General features: G+C 47.7%; 1 protein-coding gene across 1 annotated transcript in view; it reads left to right on the forward strand.

The window, feature by feature from the left end:
* Positions 1–23300, forward strand: part of LOC141731661 (uncharacterized) — a 31741-nt gene that overhangs the window by 1509 nt on the left and 6932 nt on the right. Inside the window, exons 2-4 of the mRNA XM_074558073.1 lie at positions 4016–4058; positions 10953–11676; positions 11746–12044. Coding sequence (XP_074414174.1) covers positions 4016–4058; positions 10953–11676; positions 11746–12044 — 1066 coding nt within the window. The remainder of the gene's footprint in view (positions 1–4015; positions 4059–10952; positions 11677–11745; positions 12045–23300) is intronic.

Below are 23300 nucleotides of genomic sequence, written 5' to 3' on the forward strand. Positions count from 1 at the left end.
GGCTTAGGGGCATATTTGCGTACAGAGGCACAGATGATATCGGGACCAGATAAGCTTAGAGAAGCGATGCGATTAGTCCGTACAGCAATAGATATGGTTAAAGAGCCAGGAGGGTTACCAACTTATATGGGCATTAAGCAAGGTAGAGAAGAATCATTTGGAAATTTTATCGATAGCGTAGCTACTGCTATAGATCGGGCCGGTGTGGCAGACTACCTTAAGGGGGCGCTATTGAAGCAGTGTGCCTTGCAAAATAGTAATCCAGCAACCCAAAGAGTGTTAACTACTTTAGGAGCAAATTGGACCATTGAGGAAGCATTAGAGCGAATGGCATTAATACCAACGGCTTTGCAGGCATTCATAGTAGAAGCTCTAAAGGAATTAGGATTGGGGTTACAAAAGCAGGCAGAGTCTAATCAGAATCAGGTGTTAGCTGCCCTTGCTCCTCTCCGAAGTGGCTCATTCATGCAAGGAGGTTCAAAGCCATTTATCAAGTGTTACCGGTGCGGCAATGAGGGACACACACACCGAGCTTGCAATGCGACTGGCATTTGGTGTCAACACTGCCGATCCAGCTCCCACAACACTACGGCTTGTAGGTGCCGGTCGGGAAACCATCAGCAGAGCGCGCTTCACGGGGGCCGCGCCCAGACACAAGTCGCCGCCGTGACACGGGAGACACCAGCTGCCGCAACATTGCTGCCACCTCCTGTCTGCAACCCGCAACAACAGGGAGCCTCGGTATGGACTTATCAGCAGCAGTAGACGTCACACTAATGACGAATCGGCCTGAGAAAATACCAACTGGAGTAAAGGGTCCTCTTATATTAAATGGACAAACATGTGGAGCATTATTATTAGGACGCTCTTCTGCAACTATGTTGGAATTATTTGTTTTGCCTGGAGTTATTGATGCAGACTTTACAGGGGAAATACAAATCATAGCTTACACCCTTTATCCTCCAATTAAAATAACAAAAGGACAACGTATTGCACAATTGGTACCACTATCACAAATTACATCGGGAATACAACCATTTGCTGGGCAAACACGGGATGAAAAAGGTTTTGGCTCTACTGGTGTTACACTTTTAACTGTGGATTTACAAAATAGACCAAAGCAAAAGGTTAAAATTACTTATGGGCATCAAAGCATAACCCTTTATGGATTATTGGATACAGGAGCAGATACCAGCATTATTTCTCCAGAAGCATGGCCACAACATTGGCCTCTATTCCCATCAGCAAACATGCTCACAGGAGTAGGAGGATTTACATTGGCAAGCAGGTCACCTTCTTTGTCTGTGTGCATTGAGGATCAACAAATATCTGCTGTGTTTTCAGTTGTGCAACTGCCTCCTACAGTCTCCTGTTTAATTGGAAGGGACATTTTAACACAATTGGGAGTGGTGTTAACTAATCAGCACCCTTTGGGGTAATTGCCATGGCTTGGACTTTCCCCATTCCACTCACCTGGAAAACAGATACACCGGTGATGGTTAAGCAATGGCCACTAAAAGGGGAAAGCCTTATGCATGCTCATGAATTAGTGGAGGAACAATATTCAAAGGGACATTTACAACTTTCCACGAGCCCTTGGAATACACCTATTTTTGTGATCAAAAAGAAATCAGGGAAATATCGTTTAATACATGATTTGCGGGCTGTAAATGACCAAATGGAACCTATGGGAGCCTTACAGCCTGGTCTTCCAAATCCAACTATGATTCCAGAACACTGGCCACTCTTAATTATTGACCTAAAGGATTGTTTCTTCACCATTGCCCTGCATCCTAATGATACGAAGAGATTTGCCTTTACTTTACCAGCAATAAATCGTGGAGAACCAGATAAAAGATTTGAATGGATATCTCTTCCACAGGGCATGCGGAATTCCCCGATTTATGTCAGCTTTATGTTGATGCAGCATTACAGCCACTACGTCGCAGATGGCCAGCGACTATAATATATCATTACATGGACGATATTTTGTTTGCACAGCAACAACCATTTTCCTCTTTGCAGATTGACATTATTAGAAATACTCTTGCTGCATATTCACTTGTTATTGCTTCAGAGAAAATTCAAACTACAAGGCCCTGGAAATATTTGGGATGGACTTTGATGGATCAAATAGTGATACCTCAAAAATTTGAATTACAATTGGACATTAAGACTTTACATGATGCACAGAAGTTGCTGGGAGATTTACAGTGGCTAAAACCTATTGTGGGAATACCAAATCATTTGTTAGAAGCCCTAAGGCCTTTGTTAAAGGGTGTTGACCCTACTACTCCTGTATGCCTGACAAAGGAGCATCGTCATGCCTTGCAGCAAATCAGTAACTGTGTACAACAGGGGTACGTGTCTCGTCGACAACTCGACCACCCTATTGACCTTACTATCTGGAATAGCCCTTGCCACCTGCTTGGTGCTCTCTCTCAACAACAAAAGAAAACGGGGGAGATACGGGTGTTGGAATGGTTGTCTCCACCATTACAGCATAAGAAAACAATATGTTCAAAAATTGAACAATTGGCTGCATTAATCAAAAAGGGGTGTCTCAGAATTCTTGAAGTGGATGGTAGAGAACCTGCTACCATTAGACTGCCTATGGAAAAAGAAACCTTGGACTGGTACCTGATTAATTCAAAGGATTTACAGGAAGCATTATTGACATCGTCTGCAAAAGTAGATACCAGCAAATTAGTGCCTAAAGTTTTGCAATGGATGACAGAATGGAACTGGATTACACGACCCTTGAGAGAAGAACGCCCTATAGAAGGAGCTATTACAGCCTTTACCGATGCAGGAAATAAATTAAGGCGTGCTGCTGTCACTTGGCAAGAAAAAGGACAATGGAAACATCAAATCATCACAGCAGACCCTGTGGATAGTTTACAAACTTTGGAATTGTTGGCAGTAGTATGGGCAGTATCCAACTTACAGGAGTCTTTAAATGTGGTTACAGACTCTATGTACGTTGCAGGAGTAGTCAAACGAATAGAGGAAGCAGCAATTAAGGAAGTGAATAATAAACGATTGTATGAGTTGTTGGTACAATTAAGGAAAGCTCTACGGGAGAGAAATGCAGCGTATTCTGTGATTCATATCAGGAGCCATAAATGGTCTGAAGGTTTAGGAGAAGGAAATGAATGTGCAGATAGATTGGTTACCCTACCCATTGATAACTCTTGTCCTATTGATAAGCATACATTGGCCAGAGAAGCACATAGTAGATATCATCAAAATGCAAAAGGATTAGCAAAGCAATTTGAATTGAGTTTGTCAGAAGCTAAAGCTATTGTTAGAGCATGTCCAACATGTAGTTATCATAATGGTGGAATAGGTTTAGGCACTGGAGTTAATCCTCGGGGTTTAGAAATAAATGAGAAATGGCAAATGGATGTTACACATCTTGCCAGATTTGGTAAAGTCAAGTGTGTGCACGTCACTATAGACACGTATAGTCATTACATATGGGCTACGGCTCAGGCAGGAGAGAAAGCTATACATGTTATCAGACACCTGTTAAGTTGCTTCGCTGTCATGGGAGTTCCAAAAAGTATCAAAACGGATAATGCTCCAGCTTATGTGAGTGCTAGGGTTCAAAAATTTTTGAATCAGTGGTCAGTTAAGCATGTGACAGGTATTCCACACTCCCCTACTGGACAGGCAATAGTGGAAAGAGCAAACGGTACCCTTAAGCAATATATTGAAAAACATCAAGATTTGAGAGATCCACAAGCATGTCTGGCTAAGGTGTTGTATGCAATTGATCATTTATGTATTTTTGGGGAAGATGATACCCCTCCTGCAATTAAACATCATCCAAGGTCAGGTCAGGAAAGTACTAAGGAAACAGAGGTCTGGGTTAGGTACAAGAACCCCAGTACAGGATTATGGGAAAAACCTGCAAAAGTATTATATTGGGGTCGGGGGTATCTTTGTGTTTCCTCACCTACAGAGCCTCTGTGGGTGCCTGCTAAGTGGACTAAACCTGCTTTTGATGCAGCCTTTGGTGGACCACCTCACGGAGGAGGACAAGGAGCGACTGGGTAAGAAACTGCTTCTGGTCCTACAACCGCTACTGCTACAGCTGAAGGGATACTTGAAAGCAGTGGACAGAACACTGACACACTACTGTCGGACAACCCAGGAGCTGATTGGTTTTATTGACTCATTATCAACTTTTTGTTTAACAAATCCAGCAAAGGAACATTGCTTTGACTGTCACGATCCACATTGTGCTGCCTGGATAGCCCTACGTTGTGGGGGTTGTGATAGAACTTTTTGGTTAGAACAATCATTATTGTGGGATTTGTGGTGTCACACTTGTGAACATGAGCACCGGTGGAGTGAAAGTTGGCAAAATGAATTAAGGAGACAAACAGGGCAAAATGCGTATATAGCTCTAAGTCTTTATGAGTCTCCTGAACAGAAAATTCTTGCTTATTATCGATGGGAAGTACAATGTGTCGTGAAGAGAATTAAGATTCAAAGTAGATCACGCATAGTCTCTGTAAGGTGTAGGAAAGTAGTACCTTTAACACAGCGCTCAGTTGTAGGGCCCTTCAAGGGAAATCCTGAAAGGGCACTAGACTACTGCATTGAAGAATTGCAGAAACTGAGTTTGCAAGTGGCAGGACCAGCAACAATAGGAGCAGCAAGATTGAAGATAGATAAGAAAAGGAAGGCAAAAAAGGGAACGACCTTGTGTAAATAAGGCTATTGGCGATTGCTAATTAATTTTCTATGATTAGGACACTTTTACAGTTGTGGGACCCTCGGGAGGATATAGTTGTTGAGGAAGATAATGAACAAGAACTATGATTGCAAAATAAAATACGTCTTGTGTTAAAGAAAGACCTTGAGCTATTAGCCTCATATAGTAAAAAAGCTAAAGAAGCTTTGCAATCACCACCATTGAATTGGTTGCATTGGATTGAAGAGACAGATTTTTATACTGGTCCTTACTTACATTCACTTCCTTGTTATGTTTGCAAAAGGGATAATGATAAGTGCTATGCATGGGTAGCCTTGCATTGTGCGAATTGTAATCAGGTTTATTGGTATTCACAAAGGTCAATAGGATATTTATGGTGTTTATCTTGTTTTGGAAAGTGGATTCGAAATTCTATCTGGGTTAGAGCTCTTGAACAAAGTACTGGCCTGCCAGGACGGACAGGATTACAGCTTTTTGAGAGTGCAGAACAAGCAATTATAGCATATCTTAGGTGGAAGTTGCAGGAAATACTTAAAATATTTGAAATTACTAAAGCCTCACGTATCATAGCAGCTCGCTGTAAAGCTGATTTGCCTTCAAACTTATCTCACGCTATACCTGTAATCAAAGATGCTGATTTAGAATTAGATCATTGTATTCAAAAATTGATTCAGCCTTACAATAGACAATCTAACAAACCAGGGAAAAGACAGTGGAGAAAGAAAAAACAAAGCAAGCAGAAGGAAAAATGAGGTTTGTTCTTGTTATATTGCTCAATGATGTAATAAGTGAAGCAGTAGAAATAACACGTTTTAGTCAGCCAAGAGAAAATTTATGGGTAACACTTGCTAAGCAAATTAACGAATCATCACTTTGTCTTAGTCTTGGAGGAGTCACTAACCCATTTCGAACATGCCTGGTGGGACTTCCGGTATGGTCTCCTGGAGAATTTTGCAGTTTGATAAAAAATCAGACCTTATGTATGCCTAGCATGTCAAATATCAAATTGCCAGGGCAACAAGGATATACTGCAGGTAAGAGTGATGGCTATTGTCAATGTTTACTGATCCAATCACTCGACACCTCTTTGCATTCTCCTCCTGAGGAATTGGATCTTATTGGCAGTACCAACGCCAGTCTGTCTAACACTACAGCTGGTGGATGGTTTAGCTTTAAATTTTCAAACCGACCAAAAGAAACATGGGCCACCCTAGATTCATTCCTGAATGTGAGTGGAATCTCTGCAGCATTACAGTAAATGTAACAGCACAAAGATCACGGCACCAATGAAATTACCCACAGGAATATTTTTAATTTGTGGAGACAGGGCGTGAAATGGCATACCAGCTAGACCACAGGGTGGACCCTGTTATTTGGGAAAATTGTCATTGTTTCATCCTAATATGTCCTTGCTAATGCAGCTGGATCAAAATTCAAACAGAAAGAGAGGTAGCATACATGACTTAGACTGCAGCTCGATAGGAGATCCACAGTTTTGGGGCACATTCAAACAGGTGGTTGTTTCAACTATCTTACCAGGAGGATCTGCCAATAAGGCTATGAATTTAGCAAAGAAATTAGGGTGCTGGGCAAAGGATGAGCTGAACAAGACATCACAAATTCTAGACATGCTAACCGCAGATGTGCAGAGTGTTAACCATGCTGTTTTGCAAAATAGAGCTGCCATAGATTTTTTGCTCTTAGCACAAGGACATGGATGTGAAGAATTTGAGGGAATGTGTTACATGAATCTGTCTGATCATTCGGTGTCCATTCACACTAAGATAAAAGAATTGCAACAGGGACTTCACAATCTCAAGGAAGAAGAAGGTTTAGGAATTGACGAATGGCTTAAAAGCTTAGGACTTGGACCATGGCTGAGGAACCTTGTGATCTATGCTATAGGACTGCTGGGTGTAATTTTACTGTTTTTGCTTATTTTGCTTTGTATCTTTAATTGTATTCAAAACATGGTCAGCCGTACAATAGAAAAAACTTGGCAAACTAATTTCCTTGATCAAGAAGAAAACGGGGGAAATGTGGAGAGCTTTATTAATAGTTGGTTAGCTGAGAAAGGCCATGCTGACATAATGCCGCTGGTTAAGCTAAGAGAGGGAAATCAGCAGCCAGCAGGCTGAAAGAAGATGTCAGCAATTAGCAATCAGTGACCTTGCTGCAACATGAGGATAGGGAGTAGAGATTAGTCCTGAATATCTCCTAAGAATATGTAGAAAGTATCAAAAGTAGGACCATAGGAATGTAAAAGTAGGTGTAGCTGCTGATATGTAACTAACCAATCCTGAGCTCAACTTGTGCAATATGCATGAAGTTCATTACGAACTGTATTTAACCCGCCGTACTGATCAATAAAATTGGGCCTGTGATGATCAATTGATGTCCAGGTCTCCTTCCTTCGACACACAGGGCTTGTGGCCATCTTTGGGCACCGCTCTCACAGGGGTCCCCACAGCCCCGGCCCCTGCCCACCCGCTCTGTCACCAGCACAAGGGCTTCTGCAGAACCACCACAGGCCAAGGGGCTTGTGGCCATTTCCCCTGCAACACTGCACACCTGGGCAGGTTGCTGAGCCAGGGCACCCTTTTCCCCCTCTTCCCCTATGCCCTGCAGACCCTGCGCAGCAAAAGAAAGCTCCTGGGAGTCTGTGTATTATAACACACTCTATATTCATATACTAATGAAGAAACAAAAAAAGAAAAGAACAATCTGAAAGAAAAGGAAAATTCCCGCTGACTCGGGTGGCCTCAGCAGAAAGAGGCATCAGCTCTCTGCAGAGCTCCAGCAGCGCAGCCAGCCAAGCGGCGACAGACGAGGCCGTGTCCTCCATGCCCAGCAGAGATGTTCTTGCACCCTCTGGAAGACAGAATATCGCTCCCTCTGCAGGGCCTGGAGGACATACAATGTTTGACGTGCCAGGTCCGACACGGCACTGCTGGTGTCTTCTGTCAGGTGTTCAAGGGCTGAAAGAGAAAGGAACAGAGCCACGGTCAGATCCTGGATCTGCGGGTAGCCGAGGAGAGCCCCCGGCCAGGGCCATCCCAGCCAGCTCTAGCCATGGCCAGGAGGGAGCAGGGACCAACGGGAACAGCCCAAAGCTGCTGGCCACGAATCGCCCAGGTGGCCCTGAAATCTCTGTGTGCTCTGCCCACGCTGGCCCTGGTCTGCACAGGGAGCAGAGCCCTCCACAGCCAGGGCAGGGCTTGCAGCTGCCCCGGCAGCCCCTGCTGCCAGCCCGCTGCTGCCTCACTCACCAGTGCAGATGAGCCGGAGCTCTTCCTTCTTCCCCCTCAGGTGCCGCGCGGCCATGCCTGTGAACACAGAGCCTGTCACGGCGCCGGCAGCACAGCTCCCTGCCAGCGGCGCTGCCGGCGCTGTGGCCACACGGGCTGCTGGCCCGGCAGGGCTCAGCCCGGCCCTTGCCGCACGCTGCCGCTCCAGGGCACGGCTGCCAGAGAGCGGCGGCAGCAATGCCCGGGCCAGGCGGGGCTCTACGGCGCCGGGCCCGTCTGGCGCTGCCGGGGCAGCAGGCCGGCCTGGGGCCGAGCTGCGGCGGGCCGGGGAGGGAGCGCGGGCTCGTGGCTCACCCATGAACCTGATGGCCGCCGCTCGCAGGGGCTCCTGTGGGCTCTGCAAGTAGGGCAGGGCCCGGCGTAGGTGCTCGGCCGCTCGGCTCGTGTCCTCTGCCAGCTGCTTAGAGCAGCAGGAGGGAAGGGTTGGCGCGGGCTCAGCCCCGGCCTCCCCTGCCCGCACAGCCCTGAGGCGCGGCCGGCAGCCGCCGGCGCCGGGCTCCCAAGGGGGGGGGCAGAGGGCCGGCTGCTGCCCGGGGAGCCGCTGTGCCGCCCCGCAGCCCCGCTGGGCCGGGGCTCCCCCGGCAGCCGGGAGCAGAGCCCGCGCGGCCTCTGGGTGCAGCAGCGGGCAGGGCCACAGCTGCCCGCCCCGCACACTGAGCGCCGCGCTCAGGGAGCTTCTCCGGGCTGAGGCTGGGGCTTGCAGGCTGTCCTTACCAGGCACTTGCTGAACTTCCACAGATTCTGGTTCTTCACCAGTCTTTCAAGATCTGTCCTCTTCAGGAACTCGGCCACACAAAGCAGGGTTTCCTGAGAAGCCTGGAGAGCAGCAGACACGGACATGGCCCCACAGCCCAGGGCGCAGCACCCGCGTCCCTGTGCCAAGGCCTGGAGGAGGCTGCAGCCCAGCAGGTGCCAGGGCAGGAGGCAGCCGAGCCTGTGTGGAAGTCCATCCGGAAATCCTTCAGTTTTTGCCTCACAATTGTCATGAGAAAAGGACCACCGAAGGGTTAAAAACTGTTGAGCCAGTTGGGAAAGAGAGTCTCATGCGTATTTAGTGCGTTTACAGATGGTGTCTGCAGAACATGCCATGCTGTACTCGAAGGGGCATGCTGCCCTGTTCTGAACAATGGAACTGGGCTTTCTTCCAAACTTCAGGCCTGGCTGGACTGAGCTCTGGGGTGGCTTCCCCCCCCGCTCCAAGAGAAGACCCCTCTTGCCTGTCTTCAACCACCTTGACAGACCAACTGAAATGCGAACCCCCTCATCAAAGAACCAAGAACCCCTCTGGCACCCTATTGGCACCCCCATGGCACCCCCCTGGACACCTCCTTCCAGAGACTGGGACTGTACCCCCTCCCAACTCAGGGAAGGGGGAGAACTGCCCAGAGTAGACGTACCTGGGAGCATTCGGCCATGAAAACAATGGACTTTTCCCCTCCATGGAAACCTAATTGCGGCCACCCTTCCCCCAACCAAGAACAGTATATCTGGGGTTCGGTTCGACTGCCTCTCCGAGAGTCTCCCCAAGACGTGTACCAGCGAGCATCGGCGGCGGGACCCCGAAGGCATCACGTCTTGGTAGCTATACCCCATTCCCTGACCTTCTCTCCTTCCTTTTTCCTTATTCTATCCTTCTCTTCCCCGGATCCTCTAACCAATGCATATTAAACTGTGGTTATTATCAATAAATTCCATCTTGTTGATTTGCTACTGCAAACCCCTGTGCCTTTGTTGGTTATTTTTGCACCCAAAAATTATTCGTCACCCGTTCACTTCGGGCGGACCTTCACATAATTGGCGTCACGGACAGGATTCCATAGCCAGTGAGATTTTGCAGGTTTTGTGTAGTCTGTAACCTCTTGCAGACTGCATACACCAAAGCCAAATCTCACGCTCGATTGAGCACACAGGCTCCGGAATTGACACAAAAGGTTTTTCGGTGCAAAACAGGGGAAACTGTTACTGTCACTTTTGTTACTGATCTTACTGGCACGGACACTGACACTGATACTTCTCCTGATCTTGATATTGATGCTGTTACTGATATTGATATTGATACTGTTGTTGTTGTTGTATTTGAGTTGAATCTGAACCTGTTACTGTTGTATTTGAGCTGAATTTGAACCTGTTACTGTTTTTTACTGCTGTATTTTTTATTTTGTGTACCTGGACTGTCTAAAAGGGAAGGGGCAGACTTGAAGTAATTAAGCAGTGCCTTTTAGACAGATATTGTCCCTTCACCTACACAGGGAGCGAGGGGCGACCCAGCGAAGGCTGAGTGGCTTTTTCCCTGTTCTAGGTTTCTGGTCCCCTCACAAAATAAATATTTGTGTGTGTGTATGAGTGTGTGTATCTAGACTGTCTGGAAAGGAAGGGACAATCTGAAGCAATTAAAACAGTGCCTTCCAGATAGATTTGGTTTCTTCAGCTATCTAGGGAGACAGAGTGGAACAAAAAGTCTGTGTAACTTGAGTTAGCAAATTAGCTCCCTGGTATAGTCCTAGTCCCTTCACACAAAATGAGTGAAAATCTCGATCCTAAAGCAAAAGCTGATTTTTACACGTTGCTTGCTAAACACAATGCCAAACCGTCATCTGGCGGAGAAAATTGGGCAGAAAACAATTGGTTCAATTTGGAAAACATCATTGATAGAATATGTTCTCTGCAACATGAATCAAAATTCAAAATGGGTAAAAATAAAAGCATTCTTTGCTCAGTCCTTGGAGCATGTCTTACTGCAGCCATAGAAAACCGCTGTAAACGGAGAACTGAGGAAATGGTAATTATAGATTCCCTTCAAAATTTGGTTGGAATTTTGCAAAAACAGTTAAATGAGGACAGAAATGAAATTTACAAGCTGCGAGCTGCTCTTAGGGAAGAACACACCAAAACCATACACAAAATCAACTCCTCTACAGAGGAGGAAGAAAAGGTAACACCTTCCATTAAAAAGATTTATCCTTACAAAGAAATTGAGGCAGCAAAACAAAACTATTCTTACAAAGAATCTGAAACAGTTAAAAATTGTGGGGAAAATTGTTGTCCTCATTTGAGACCTTTTATTAAAACTGAATACAATTACATTAATGATGAAGACATGGATCCCCACATAACAACCAAACAAACACCATTCAGTGCTACCGAATTAGCTAAACTAAAAAAGGAATTCGGTCGCCTCCCCCACGAATCAGAAACGGAGTATGTGTTCCGTGTGTCCCTCACTGGCGGAGACCAGATTAAGTTAACTGAACAAGAGGCCAGTGGTTACTGGGGACATGGTGTTTTCCTAACAACAGGAGATAAGCGTGATGCCTGGTCTCTAACACAACGTGCAGCCTATTGGGCTGGGGGAATAAATCCCCTGGAAAGGGGTGATCCCTTAGCAATTGCCACTACCCCTGACCAAATCCTAGAAAGTGTACAAAAAGCTGCATGTTTGCAAATGATTCATGAGAAAAAATTAATTCCTGGTTTTGAATCCCCAATGCAATTGCCTGTGAAGCCTGAAATTATGACCCCTTTAATTCGTGGGCTTCCAGAAACATTGAAATCAACAGCAATCACTATTCAAAAAACAGTTATGGCTCTAAGCCCAATAGATAGACTAGAAAGATTTCTTAACAACTCCACTGATCAGTCTGAGTCCACTGACACTGCACCTTCACCCTATACACCAACACAGACACCCACAACACCATCTGACACATCTAGCAGCAGCCGCAAGATTTGGACATGGAGTGAGGTAGCAGTTTATTTAACAAACTATTGCAGACAGTATGGGCCTGTAAAAACCCTGGAAGAAAAATCAGAAAAAGCAAAAGGTGTCCGGTTTATGGGAACCCCTAACACTGAAAACACAGAACCAGGGAAACAGATTTACAACAGACAACGCTGGTGGATGCTGGGAATAAAGAAAGGGGTTCCCCGGGACATAATGGATGGTCTACCACTTGAAAAATTGCAGAAAATAATAACTAACTGGAATTTTAGAAAAACAAATACCCAGCCCAGTGCCCCGATCCCCCTCCCTCACCAGAAACTAACAAATACTCCTACCAATACACAGTTCAGTACACACAATACATCACAGTCTTTCACACAGAACACAGGCAATGAGCCAAAGTTAACCCTTCCCCAGTTTCTCCCTCGTAACCTGGGCAGTGAGGCTGCGTCTCAGCCTCTCCCGCAGAACACAGCCAGTGACCCAAAATTAACTCTTTCTCAGTTTCTTTCACAGAACTTGGACAGTGAAACCCTGGCTGCGTGTCTCCTGAAAAGCACCAGCAGTAAGCCGGAAGTAACCCTTTCGCAACTTCTTTCACAGAGCCTAAGCAACATAACTGCCCACCCGCCCGTACCCCAAAACACAAACAGTGAATCTTCACCAACAGAGCTTTCAGGAAACTAGTATCTCCACCGCTTACAGGTGAGCGAAGGGGTGGAGGTTGGGTTTACTTACGAATGCTCACAAAAAATAAACCAGGAGACATGTTAATTACAGCAATTACGGGCCCCAAAAAAGTTCTAGTAACCTACATTGTTGATACGGGAGCCCAGATTTCTGCACTAACACACAGAGATGCCCAGAAGTGCGGAGTTGTTCCAACAAAAAGGCAATGCTGCGTTCTTAATGCTTTAGGAACCATAGAACCCATGAATATTGCTTTAGTCAAAATAACACTCCCTGGAGAAGAAAATCAATTGGTTGTCAAAACGGTAATTGGGGACATACTGAATAATCTGCTAGGGATAGATGTCCTCTCAGGAAGGCAGTGGGAAGACACCGAGGGTTTCTTGTGGTCTTTTGGCACTCCGCCACTTAACATTAGACTGCTTCAGACCGCACCCGCACTGCCTTACAGTAAAACAATCAATGTGAAACAGTATCCCTTGCCTTCTGGAGCTAGAGAAGGCATCAAACCAGTTATTCAGGAATTGCGTGATCAAGGAATAATTATTAACACACACTCCCCATACAATTCACCCGTGTGGCCAGTCCGAAAGCCTAACGGGAAGTGGAGGCTTACAGTTGATTACCGTAGGCTGAATGCCAACACTGACCCTCTGACTGCAGCAGTGCCAAATTTAGCTGAACTAATAACATCAATACAAGAAAAAGCTCACACAATCATGGCAACCATAGATGTCAAAGACATGTTCTTCATGATACCTATACAGCCAGAAGACATGGATCGCTTTGCATTCACATGGGAGGGGACAACAGTACACATTCACCAGACTCCCTCAGGGATACAAACACTCTCCAACACTAGCACACCATGCTTTAGCTAAGGAATTAGAAAAAATACCTAAACCTGACACTGTAGCTGTGTACCAATACATTGATGACATTTTGGTAGGAGGAGAGGAAATTAAGGAGGTGGGGGATCTCCAGCAGAATATAATCTCTCATCTGGAGAGCCTTGATTTAAAGATTCCCTCAGAGAAAATTCAAAAGCCTTCTCAGGAAGTAAAATTCCTGGGAATTTGGTGGAGATCTGGCAGCACATGCATCCCACATGACACTTTAACTTCTCTAGAGCAGATGAAAATGCCTGAAAACAAAAAAGACCTCCAGCAAGCCTTAGGACTGTTGGTATTCTGGAGGAAACACATCCCAGATTTCTCAATCATTGCTAGGCCCCTTTACAATTTACTGAAAAAAGGAATCAAATGGGATTGGACTCCTTCTCAGGAGGAAGCACTCCAATTACTGATTTTTGAAGCCACTGCACATCAGGCATTGGGGCCCATTCACCCTAAAGACCCTTTCCAAGTAGAATGGGGATTTGCCTCCTCAGGACTATCAATACACATCTGGCAGCGAGGTCCTGAGGGTCCAACAAGGCCTGTCAGCTTCTTTTCCCGTGGTTTTAAAGATGCTGAAAAAAGATACACTACCTGGGAAAAAGGATTGTTTGTGGTTAGCTTAGCTCTCATTGAAGTAGAGAAGATCACACGGCAGCAAGCTATCATCTTGAGAGGTCCCTTCAAGGTAATTAAAGCTGTCACGAACGGGACCCCTCCACCTGACGGCATAGCCCAAAAGTCGTCAGTCAGGAAATGGTATGCTCAAATAGAGTATTACTGCAATAGCTTTTCTGTCACAGAAGGTGCTGCAAAATTCTTGGCAATACAAGACACTGAGAGCCTAGATAGTAGCCAAGACAAACCTGCTTCTGTAATCAAAGTAGCACCACCATTCTCACCTGAAATAGCAGCAAACTGTTGGTTTACTGATGCTTCCTCAAAGCGGGAAGGAAAAATTTGGAAATATAAGGCGGCTGCCTTACATATTTCATCTGGTGAAAAGATTATCACAGAAGGGGAGTGCAGCGCTCAGGTAGGAGAACTCATAGCCCTCTGGAGTGTTTTCCAGCGTGAGGCACAAAACACTTCTCCTGTTTACATCTATACTGATTCATATGCGGTATACAAAGGCTGCACTGAGTGGCTCCCTTTCTGGCAACAGAATGACTGGGAAGTTAACAGAATCCCAGTGTGGCAGAAGGATAAATGGAAAGAAATCCTAGAAATCGCCAGTAAAGGAAACTTTCTGGTTGGCTGGGTAGCTTCTCATCAAACTGATGGGAATCAAGCAGGTGAATGGAACAACAGAGTTGATGAACTAGCAAGGCTTAGCCCCCTGAAAAAAGAAACTATTTCAGAGGATTGGAATCAACTGTTAGAATGGTTACATGTAAAAAGGCAGCACACAGGTGCCAAAGATCTGTATCAGGAAGCACACGCCCACGGCTGGCCAGTCACCAGGGAAATGTGTAAAACATGCATATCGGCCTGCGAACAGTGCCGCAAGCGACTGGAAAGGCATCCTTTAGAGGATGACCCTCTGCATTTGAGAAAAGGTAAAGGCTTGTGGGAAGCGTGGCAGGTAGATTATATTGGTCCTTTTAAGAAGTCAGGAGGTAAACATTTTGTGTTGGTAGGAGTAGAAATTGTATCTGGATTGGTACAAGCTGATGCTTTTAAAAGGGCCACAGGTGACAATACAGTTAAAGCTTTGCAGGGGTGGTTTGGAACCTTTCCAAAACCGCAAGAAATTCAGTCTGACAACGGGTCTCACTTTACTGCCAAGGTGGTTCAAGACTGGGCCAGAGCCGAAGGCATAAAGTGGACCTTTCATACTCCTTACTACCCTCAGGCTAACGGGATTGTGGAAAGGACAAATGGCCTTTTAAAGCGGTTCCTTAAGCCCCAGAAAGCAAGCTGGGACTGTCGGCTGTGGGAAGCTGTTAAAGGGGTAAATAGCAGGTGGGGAGTGAATGGCTGCCCCAAAGTTACTGCCTTTTACCCCACACCTCCAAGCATCATCCCTTCACTGGAAGGTCCCGACGATGCAAACAATCCATCACATTACCCTGGACAACCTGTCTTAGTGGACCTCCCCACGGTGGGCGAGGTACCACTTGTGCTGAAAACCCCTCTGAATAAATATGCATGGGTAGCCTCTGACGCTCTTGGAAAAGAGCACCGCATACACACACGCTGGATAATCCCCTCATTCTAAACTCCTTTCTGCCTCTCAGTGGCAGGATTTTTTGTTGTTCTTGCTTTTACAGGTGAACTCCGAGGGACATGAGAATCGTCTGAAAACATGATAACCTTGCTAATACTTTTCTGCATTTTACCACAATTTCATGGACAACCCCCTGATGAGCAGCTGTGGCCTGAAGCCATCGTACAGCACACCAGTGCCCTTGGAACCTATCCCAAGGGCCATTACCCGAGCCTGGCAATCCTAGTGCAGCATGGCTCCAAGGTGTACCGCCCGAATGAGTGGAGGTGGGATCAGAATGAATTGATGAGAACCTTGACGGGAACGGTTGGTGAGTCAATTGTGGTAACATGCAGAAAAGTGGAAGGAACCCTCCATGAAAAAGCCACCTCCATCATAATTACTGGAAATTTTATGGAAGCAGGTGGAAGGAATCATCTGGACATCCCCTCAGCAACATTGTGTCCCACAAAGAAATGGGGGTGTTCCAAAATGGAAAGTGCCCTTACTCTGTGTTGCCTCCAGGAACATGCTGGTAGTTATGTTTCTAGTACCAAAACCACCAATGTTGCAATTACAAAAGATTGTATTGATGAATCACTTGATTGCTGGTACAGTTTTGTTTTGTTCAAGCCCACTTATGTGACATGTCGTTGGGAGAATGACACAGCTAGTCCGTTAGAACTAAGAGGCTTGGTTTACACATTTAAGATAAACACTATACCAAAACCCACACCGAGTACACCCTCTCAGACCCAAAGTGTGAGCCTTTTTCCTAACGACACACCCCAATTGGCAGAGGCAGCAGGGAACTCTTTCGAGTGGCCCTGGTCTCAAGCCTTCCTACAATCCACTGGATTTATGGGAGATGTCACGGGTCTGAACTTGCTAACGGTAGTTATGCATGAGGATAAGTTGTACACCAGACAAGAATGGGAAAGACGCAAAACCTGGCAGCTTCAAGGAATAGTAGGTGAACTAATTAGTGTTGGATGTCGAATGGTTAATGGGTCTAATTACAGCAAAGCAATCTCCATCAGTGCTTCCACAGATCAGGAAAAGGAACAGAAGCGAATCTGTACAAACCCAAGCGTACGGGATTGCTGGTACAGCTTTACATTAACTGACACTACAGAGGTAATTTGTTTGTGGGCCAAGGACACTCAAGGCCTTTCTTTTAAATTTGTAATAAATGTTGAAACCACTGTTACCACTTCACCCGTACCACCGGTCATGCTCATCCCGATAATTTTCGAGATCGGACCTTATGTGATCAGGAAGACTGGCCAACAACAAATATTGTTCAATCCGGCATGGTCTCTCAAACAAGTAAAATTGCTAATGCAGAGCAATGTCTCAGATATTGAGCCAGCCTGTTCTCCGTTCCTGCAAACTTCTTTTGAAGGCTGGACCACTTGGCTTCGGAAACGAAGCTCTTTTAAAACTAGAACACCAAGAGATGTGACCAGTGTTGTGGGTACAGGATTGGGAATTCTGAATAGCATTGATTCTGAAGTACTAATGAACAAATTGGCTGCTACAACTAGAGACCTGACCAGATTGCAGCAACCACTGAGGTCATCTCTGTCAGCCTTAGGGACGCATCAATGGCTGCTGTCAAACATTTTGCCAAATTGGGAAAGAGTGAACGTGAATGATCACAAATTGATAATTGATGCACTAAGTGCCACACAAGACAATGTTTTTTAGCCCTCAGCTGTATCCAGGCACAATTGTGGATGCAGTCAGTCTCTGCTGCAATTATAAGAGAGGGCGAAGAAGGCACCTTCCCCACAGAAATTCAGAAAATAATCTGGGACAGTGCCACTGAATTTGAAAGAGAATTCCAATCCTGGTGGAACCTGGTGAACTTTACCTATGACCCTATTTCAAACACAGCCACTGCTTTTGTCTTAACCATACGCAATGCCTCTGTACATTTGGTCTTCCCTGTTATTGCATTAGGATTAAACCATGACGGAGCTGTCCTCTATCCTACTGAATACAGGGGATGGGCCCGTCAGGTTGATGACAAATGGCAAACTGTTAATCTGGAAACTTGTATTGTCCGAGAACAGCAAGGGTTCATCTGTGAAAGCAATGCAATCATAGCTCAGGACATCTGTTTGGACACAGAGCAAAACATCTGTCATTTTGAGATTCGTCCACATGAGGATACCCAGACAGTTCTTATATACATAGGCAATGGCTGTGCATGCTTTAGAACGACATGTGATTCTGTTTTTGTAGAAGATGTTGTGGTAGATACAAAGAATCATTCAAACTTTTGTGCTTGTAACTTTACTAAGATAGTAGGATGTGATTTCTCTTACGAAGCTCCAGTTACCTCTCACTACCTGTTGCACTCCAACTACACACTGGTCAAGAACCTGATGCCCACTCCTATCGGAATGAACCTCACCCTCGTGAGACAACTGTTGCTCCATCAGGACCTGGTTGACATCCTCGAGAAAATCAAGGAGAACGGACAGAAGAGTCTGGTGACTGTTCATCACAACGTGAGACAGATACACGGGGTTATGGAGAGGGTAAAGCAGGATGCTGAGCCTAGGTGGTGGGATACTCTCTTTGGGTGGTCACCTACTGCCACAGGTGCCCTGAACAGTGTGTGCCATCCAATTGTTGTTCTTTTGATCCTAGTTACGCTTGGCTTTATCTTGTCAGCAGCCCCATTCATTCTGAATTGGAACATGATGAAAAAGCTTAAGAAACTGTCAACTGTAGTCAATGCACACCGCTTAGCTGATGTACTCTATACAATAGATGTCCCCAAAACACTTGATACGAAACAAATATGAATCAAGCATATGTGCTTTAGAATGACTTTTTAATTATAAGTATGATTTATAGAAAGTTACTTTATTTTTTAGAACATAATTTTAAAAGACAATGATTATACTATGATTTGCTTGTTGTTTTGATTATTTATGATTTGTTTTAATAATTTTGAAATTGTTAAACAAATGATATTGCTTTAATTGATTAATATTTTTTTTTAAATTGATAAAATTAATCATTTTTTGAAATTGTTATAAAAAATAACCACGTGTGAAATTGTTATGATGATCAATATATTAATTATGTTTATGTTTATTGGTTCTCCTTTTCCCTCTCTCTTTTCCTTCTCTTCCCCTTTTATCCCCTCTCTCCTGTCATCCCTACTTTTCCGGAGTTATGCTACCGATGTGCAACGAGTTTCGAAGATACTCTAGAGCTCTGCTGATGAAGATTCCTCAAGACAATCGTGAGTCACGGGGTTGTGTGGAAGTCCATCCGGAAATCCTTCAGTTTTTGCCTCACAATTGTCATGAGAAAAGGACCACCGAAGGGTTAAAAACTGTTGAGCCAGTTGGGAAAGAGAGTCTCATGCGTATTTAGTGCGTTTACAGATGGTGTCTGCAGAACATGCCATGCTGTACTCGAAGGGGCATGCTGCCCTGTTCTGAACAATGGAACTGGGCTTTCTTCCAAACTTCAGGCCTGGCTGGACTGAGCTCTGGGGTGGCTTCCCCCCCCGCTCCAAGAGAAGACCCCTCTTGCCTGTCTTCAACCACCTTGACAGACCAACTGAAATGCGAACCCCCTCATCAAAGAACCAAGAACCCCTCTGGCACCCTATTGGCACCCCCATGGCACCCCCCTGGACACCTCCTTCCAGAGACTGGGACTGTACCCCCTCCCAACTCAGGGAAGGGGGAGAACTGCCCAGAGTAGACGTACCTGGGAGCATTCGGCCATGAAAACAATGGACTTTTCCCCTCCATGGAAACCTAATTGCGGCCACCCTTCCCCCAACCAAGAACAGTATATCTGGGGTTCGGTTCGACTGCCTCTCCGAGAGTCTCCCCAAGACGTGTACCAGCGAGCATCGGCGGCGGGACCCCGAAGGCATCACGTCTTGGTAGCTATACCCCATTCCCTGACCTTCTCTCCTTCCTTTTTCCTTATTCTATCCTTCTCTTCCCCGGATCCTCTAACCAATGCATATTAAACTGTGGTTATTATCAATAAATTCCATCTTGTTGATTTGCTACTGCAAACCCCTGTGCTTTGTTGGTTATTTTTGCACCCAAAAATTATTCGTCACCCGTTCACTTCGGGCGGACATTCTCAGAGCCCCCTGCCAGGGGGACAGCAGCATCCCACGAGTCCTCACCTGTGCCACAAGCCGCGTCTCATCATGGCAGTGGGGGACGAGGGGCAGCAGGCTCTGGCGCAGGGGTGTCTTCAGGGCCTTGTTTTCCTTTTCCTGTGGAAGAGTCACCAATGTTCGGAAGAGCAGTATGGAGATGAGCTGAACCTGCCAATTGTTCTGTATGGAAGGAAGAAAAAAAAGACCTCAGCATCGGCTGCACGGGGCTCAGCCTGTCACAGGCCTGCAAATTCACAGGGCACAGAGTGTCCGGACAGCACCCAGTGGCCGTGGCTGGGAGCAGTGAGCCTTACGTGGTCAAAGAGTGGCAGGAGCGCCTCAAGCAGCTGCAGTGTGATGGGGCCGGGCATCAGCATGTCATTGTCCAGGATGATAAAGCTGAGTAGCATGACTGTCACGAAAACTATCTCTCCATCTGCATCCCACAGGAAGTCCACAAGACTTTCAGTCAGGCTCCACATTTATTTGGTCTGTGCAGAACACAAGTTTGTGAAACGCCGTCCTGCTGCCGCAGGGCCCAGAGGCCAAAGGCCTGTCCCAAAGCACTGGGGCAGCTGAAGTGGGAGGCAGGAGAGCTGGGAGCAGCTGCCCCAGCACTCAAAGCCCTGCCAAGCGCAAGCGACCGCATTGCCCAGCTCAGCCTCAGCCGCTGCCCCCTTCTCACCATTGAGGGCTCCTCAGTGAGCTCAAGAAGGGCCCTGAGCGCCAGGCGACGCCCCTCCCTGCACTCGCTCTGCAGCTGCCTTGACAAAATTTGCAGGACTCTGTTAGCACCACGTTCACTCAAGTGCAGGCACTCGAGGACCTGAAAGGCACAGGGCAGTGACAGGGAGCCGGCTGGCAGGAGCCCGGAGCCGCACGGGGCCGGGCCCAGGCAGCAGCACAGGGCGCGGGCACCGTGCCAGGCAGCTGTGGCGACGAGAGGGCAGAGAGCTGGGAGGCGGCTCAGCCAGGCAGCGCTGGCCATCAGGCTCACCTCTGCAAGGAACGCCAGGGCGGGCAGCTCCCAGCGTGGCTCCTGTGTGCTGAGCAGCCGGAGCAGGTAGCGAGCGATCCGGGAACACAAGGGCATGGAGACACAGCACATCTCCCTGGCAGGAGAAAAAGGAACCAAGACTGTGGGCCAGGGGGACAAACCTCTGCCAGGAGTGACACACAGAGGTCTGGCCTTTCCCCAGCATCCTGCGAGCAGCCCTGGGCTATTTGGGAGGCAGCTCCTGGTGGGCACCCTCCTCTCCCAGCCTTTTCCAGTCTGCTTGGCCATCCCTCGGTGACAAGGCCTTCTGGGCCACGACCTCGGGGACTGTGTGGAGCTCCCTAGGCACAGAGCACAACTGTAAGAGGTAGTGGGGAGAAGGGGGTCTCACCTGGCCAGCAGACCCACGGCACAGTGGTGGGTGTCAGCACACAGCAGCGTGTCCCAGCCACACCTGCGTTCCATTGCCACCACCACATCCTCGTGCTGCATTCGGCAGAGCAGGGACTTCAGGGTCTGCACTGCAAACCTGCGTGCACAGCAAAGCCCAGGTCACGCTGTGAACACTGGCTCCTGCCCGGGGACGTAGCAGGGAAAGGAGGAGTGGGATGGAGCACCTGTTGGGGCTGGTGGCAAGGCCGTATTCCTCCTGGCATCCCTTCCAGAATGCATTGACCTCCTCTGGTGTATCCTGAGTGCTGAAGAGCACTTGGGAGAGCAGATGCAGAAAGAGGCGGGGCAAATACACCGTCACCATATGTGGGACGCAGGGCATCTGGAGGATCTTTCAGATCACCACAGTTGCCTGCAAAGGACAAAGCCCCCCGAGACAGGGCTCAGTGCCGAGGTGTCCGTGTGGCAGGGCCCAAGCAGGGGAGGGAGAGGCTCAGAGAGACGCAGGGGGAGCACGGGGCCTGGTGGGGCTGAAGCTGCCCCTGGGCCGGGTTTCAACCCAGCGCCTGAGGCAGGGAGATGCAGTGGGGGAAGGAGGATGGAGAGCTGCTGGAGAGGCAGCCTTGGGGACAGCAAAGGCCAGTTACAGAAACTCACAGCCAGGACAAAGACACCCGTTTTGTCCCCATCCGAGGTGCACATGCTGTGCTCTGGCCAGCTCCCCAGCACATCCAGGAGTATCAGCAGCGCTGGCTCTGCAGTCCTGGGCGAGCACATGATGCTCTTCCACATGGTCAAAGCAGCTCTGTCGGGTTAGAGCTCTGTCTCAGGAGGGTCTCAGACACAGCACCGTGGCCTGGGCAGCAGTGGGGACCTGAGCTGGCTGCCAGCTCTGCCTGTGCCCATTGCCACTCGCCAGCAGCACACAGGCAGCCCAGGTCGCTGGGGACAGGCCCCTGAGGGGCAGCGAGGGAGCACCGCAGCAGGCTCGGGGGCTGACGTGCCGGGGCTGGCCAAGGGAGCAGCCAGAGGGCCCTGGAACTCTCTGTTGGTCACACACCTGGGCCAGGCTCTACAGGCTGATGGGCTGGCGAGCCCTGAGCCCGCTGGGCAGGTGGGCCCCATACCTGTCACAGGACGGGGCCACACGCAGGAGCGTCATGACCACGTCAGCGGGCTGTGCTTCGCTGAGATCCAGCAGGGTCCTGTTCAGCCTGTGCTCAGCAAACTGATTGGCCAGGAGCCACTGGTGGATGTACCTGACCAGGGCAGGAACCTGGAGAAGGCACGAGGAGACTTGGAAAGCTGCCGGAGGAAGGAATGTCCCCAGCTTCCCCACAGAAGTGCTTCCCTTCCCACCACACTGCCATGGCCTCAAAGAGTTACAGTGACCAGCAGGCGTGGCTTGGGAGACCAAGCAATTCCTGGGAGGATCAATGTCCGGTTTTCGGCTGTTTGGATGGCCTGGAAAGGCCCGGGGTGTCCTTGGAGCAGCCCGCGTTTCACAGGAACAGAAGAGGCTTCAGTTCTTTTCTCGGTCTCTGTGTTTATTAATTGTTTATCTAAAAGATTTTCTTTCGGCCCGACAGAGGTCTGCTCAGCAGCCAGCCATGAGCACACTCCCCTCCCTCCGGGCGGTCACCTATATTTATAGCCAAAGTTGCGTATACAATATTTATCATTTTTCCCCAATACCTTTCACCCTTATTGCCCGGTGCACTTTTAGTAACAACCAATCTCAAAGTGCCACCATCACCACAGAAGATGGAGGAGAAGAAGAAGAAGAAGAAGGACAGGACACGCCCCAATTCCTCCATCTTGCTTCTCTAAACCCCCCTGAACAGAAATCCTAAACCCTGTGTTTCACTCTCTAATTAACTAATCCCTTCACCATTCACCCCGGTGAAACCCTCCTATCCTCATACAGGTGTCGTCTCCTGCGTAGGATCAAAGTCCAGCCACCAGACACTTCTGGCAACATTCCAGGACTCTCGAGCCCCCCAAGGGTGGTCTCGGTGACTCGGCACCTCAGTCCTGAGGTGCTGAGATCCCACATCTCCCCCTTCTGTTTGCACCAAGAAAACCTCTTTTATTACCCGATTCATGGCGCGTTTTAAACATACAAATATGCATGGGACGACAATTATGAGGACTAGGAGAACTATCAAAACATAAAACCCTACCCTTAAAACTTCTCTCCAAATGGG

Source organism: Zonotrichia albicollis, chromosome 24 (genome assembly GCF_047830755.1).
Source record: "Zonotrichia albicollis isolate bZonAlb1 chromosome 24, bZonAlb1.hap1, whole genome shotgun sequence".
Taxonomy (NCBI): domain Eukaryota; kingdom Metazoa; phylum Chordata; class Aves; order Passeriformes; family Passerellidae; genus Zonotrichia; species Zonotrichia albicollis.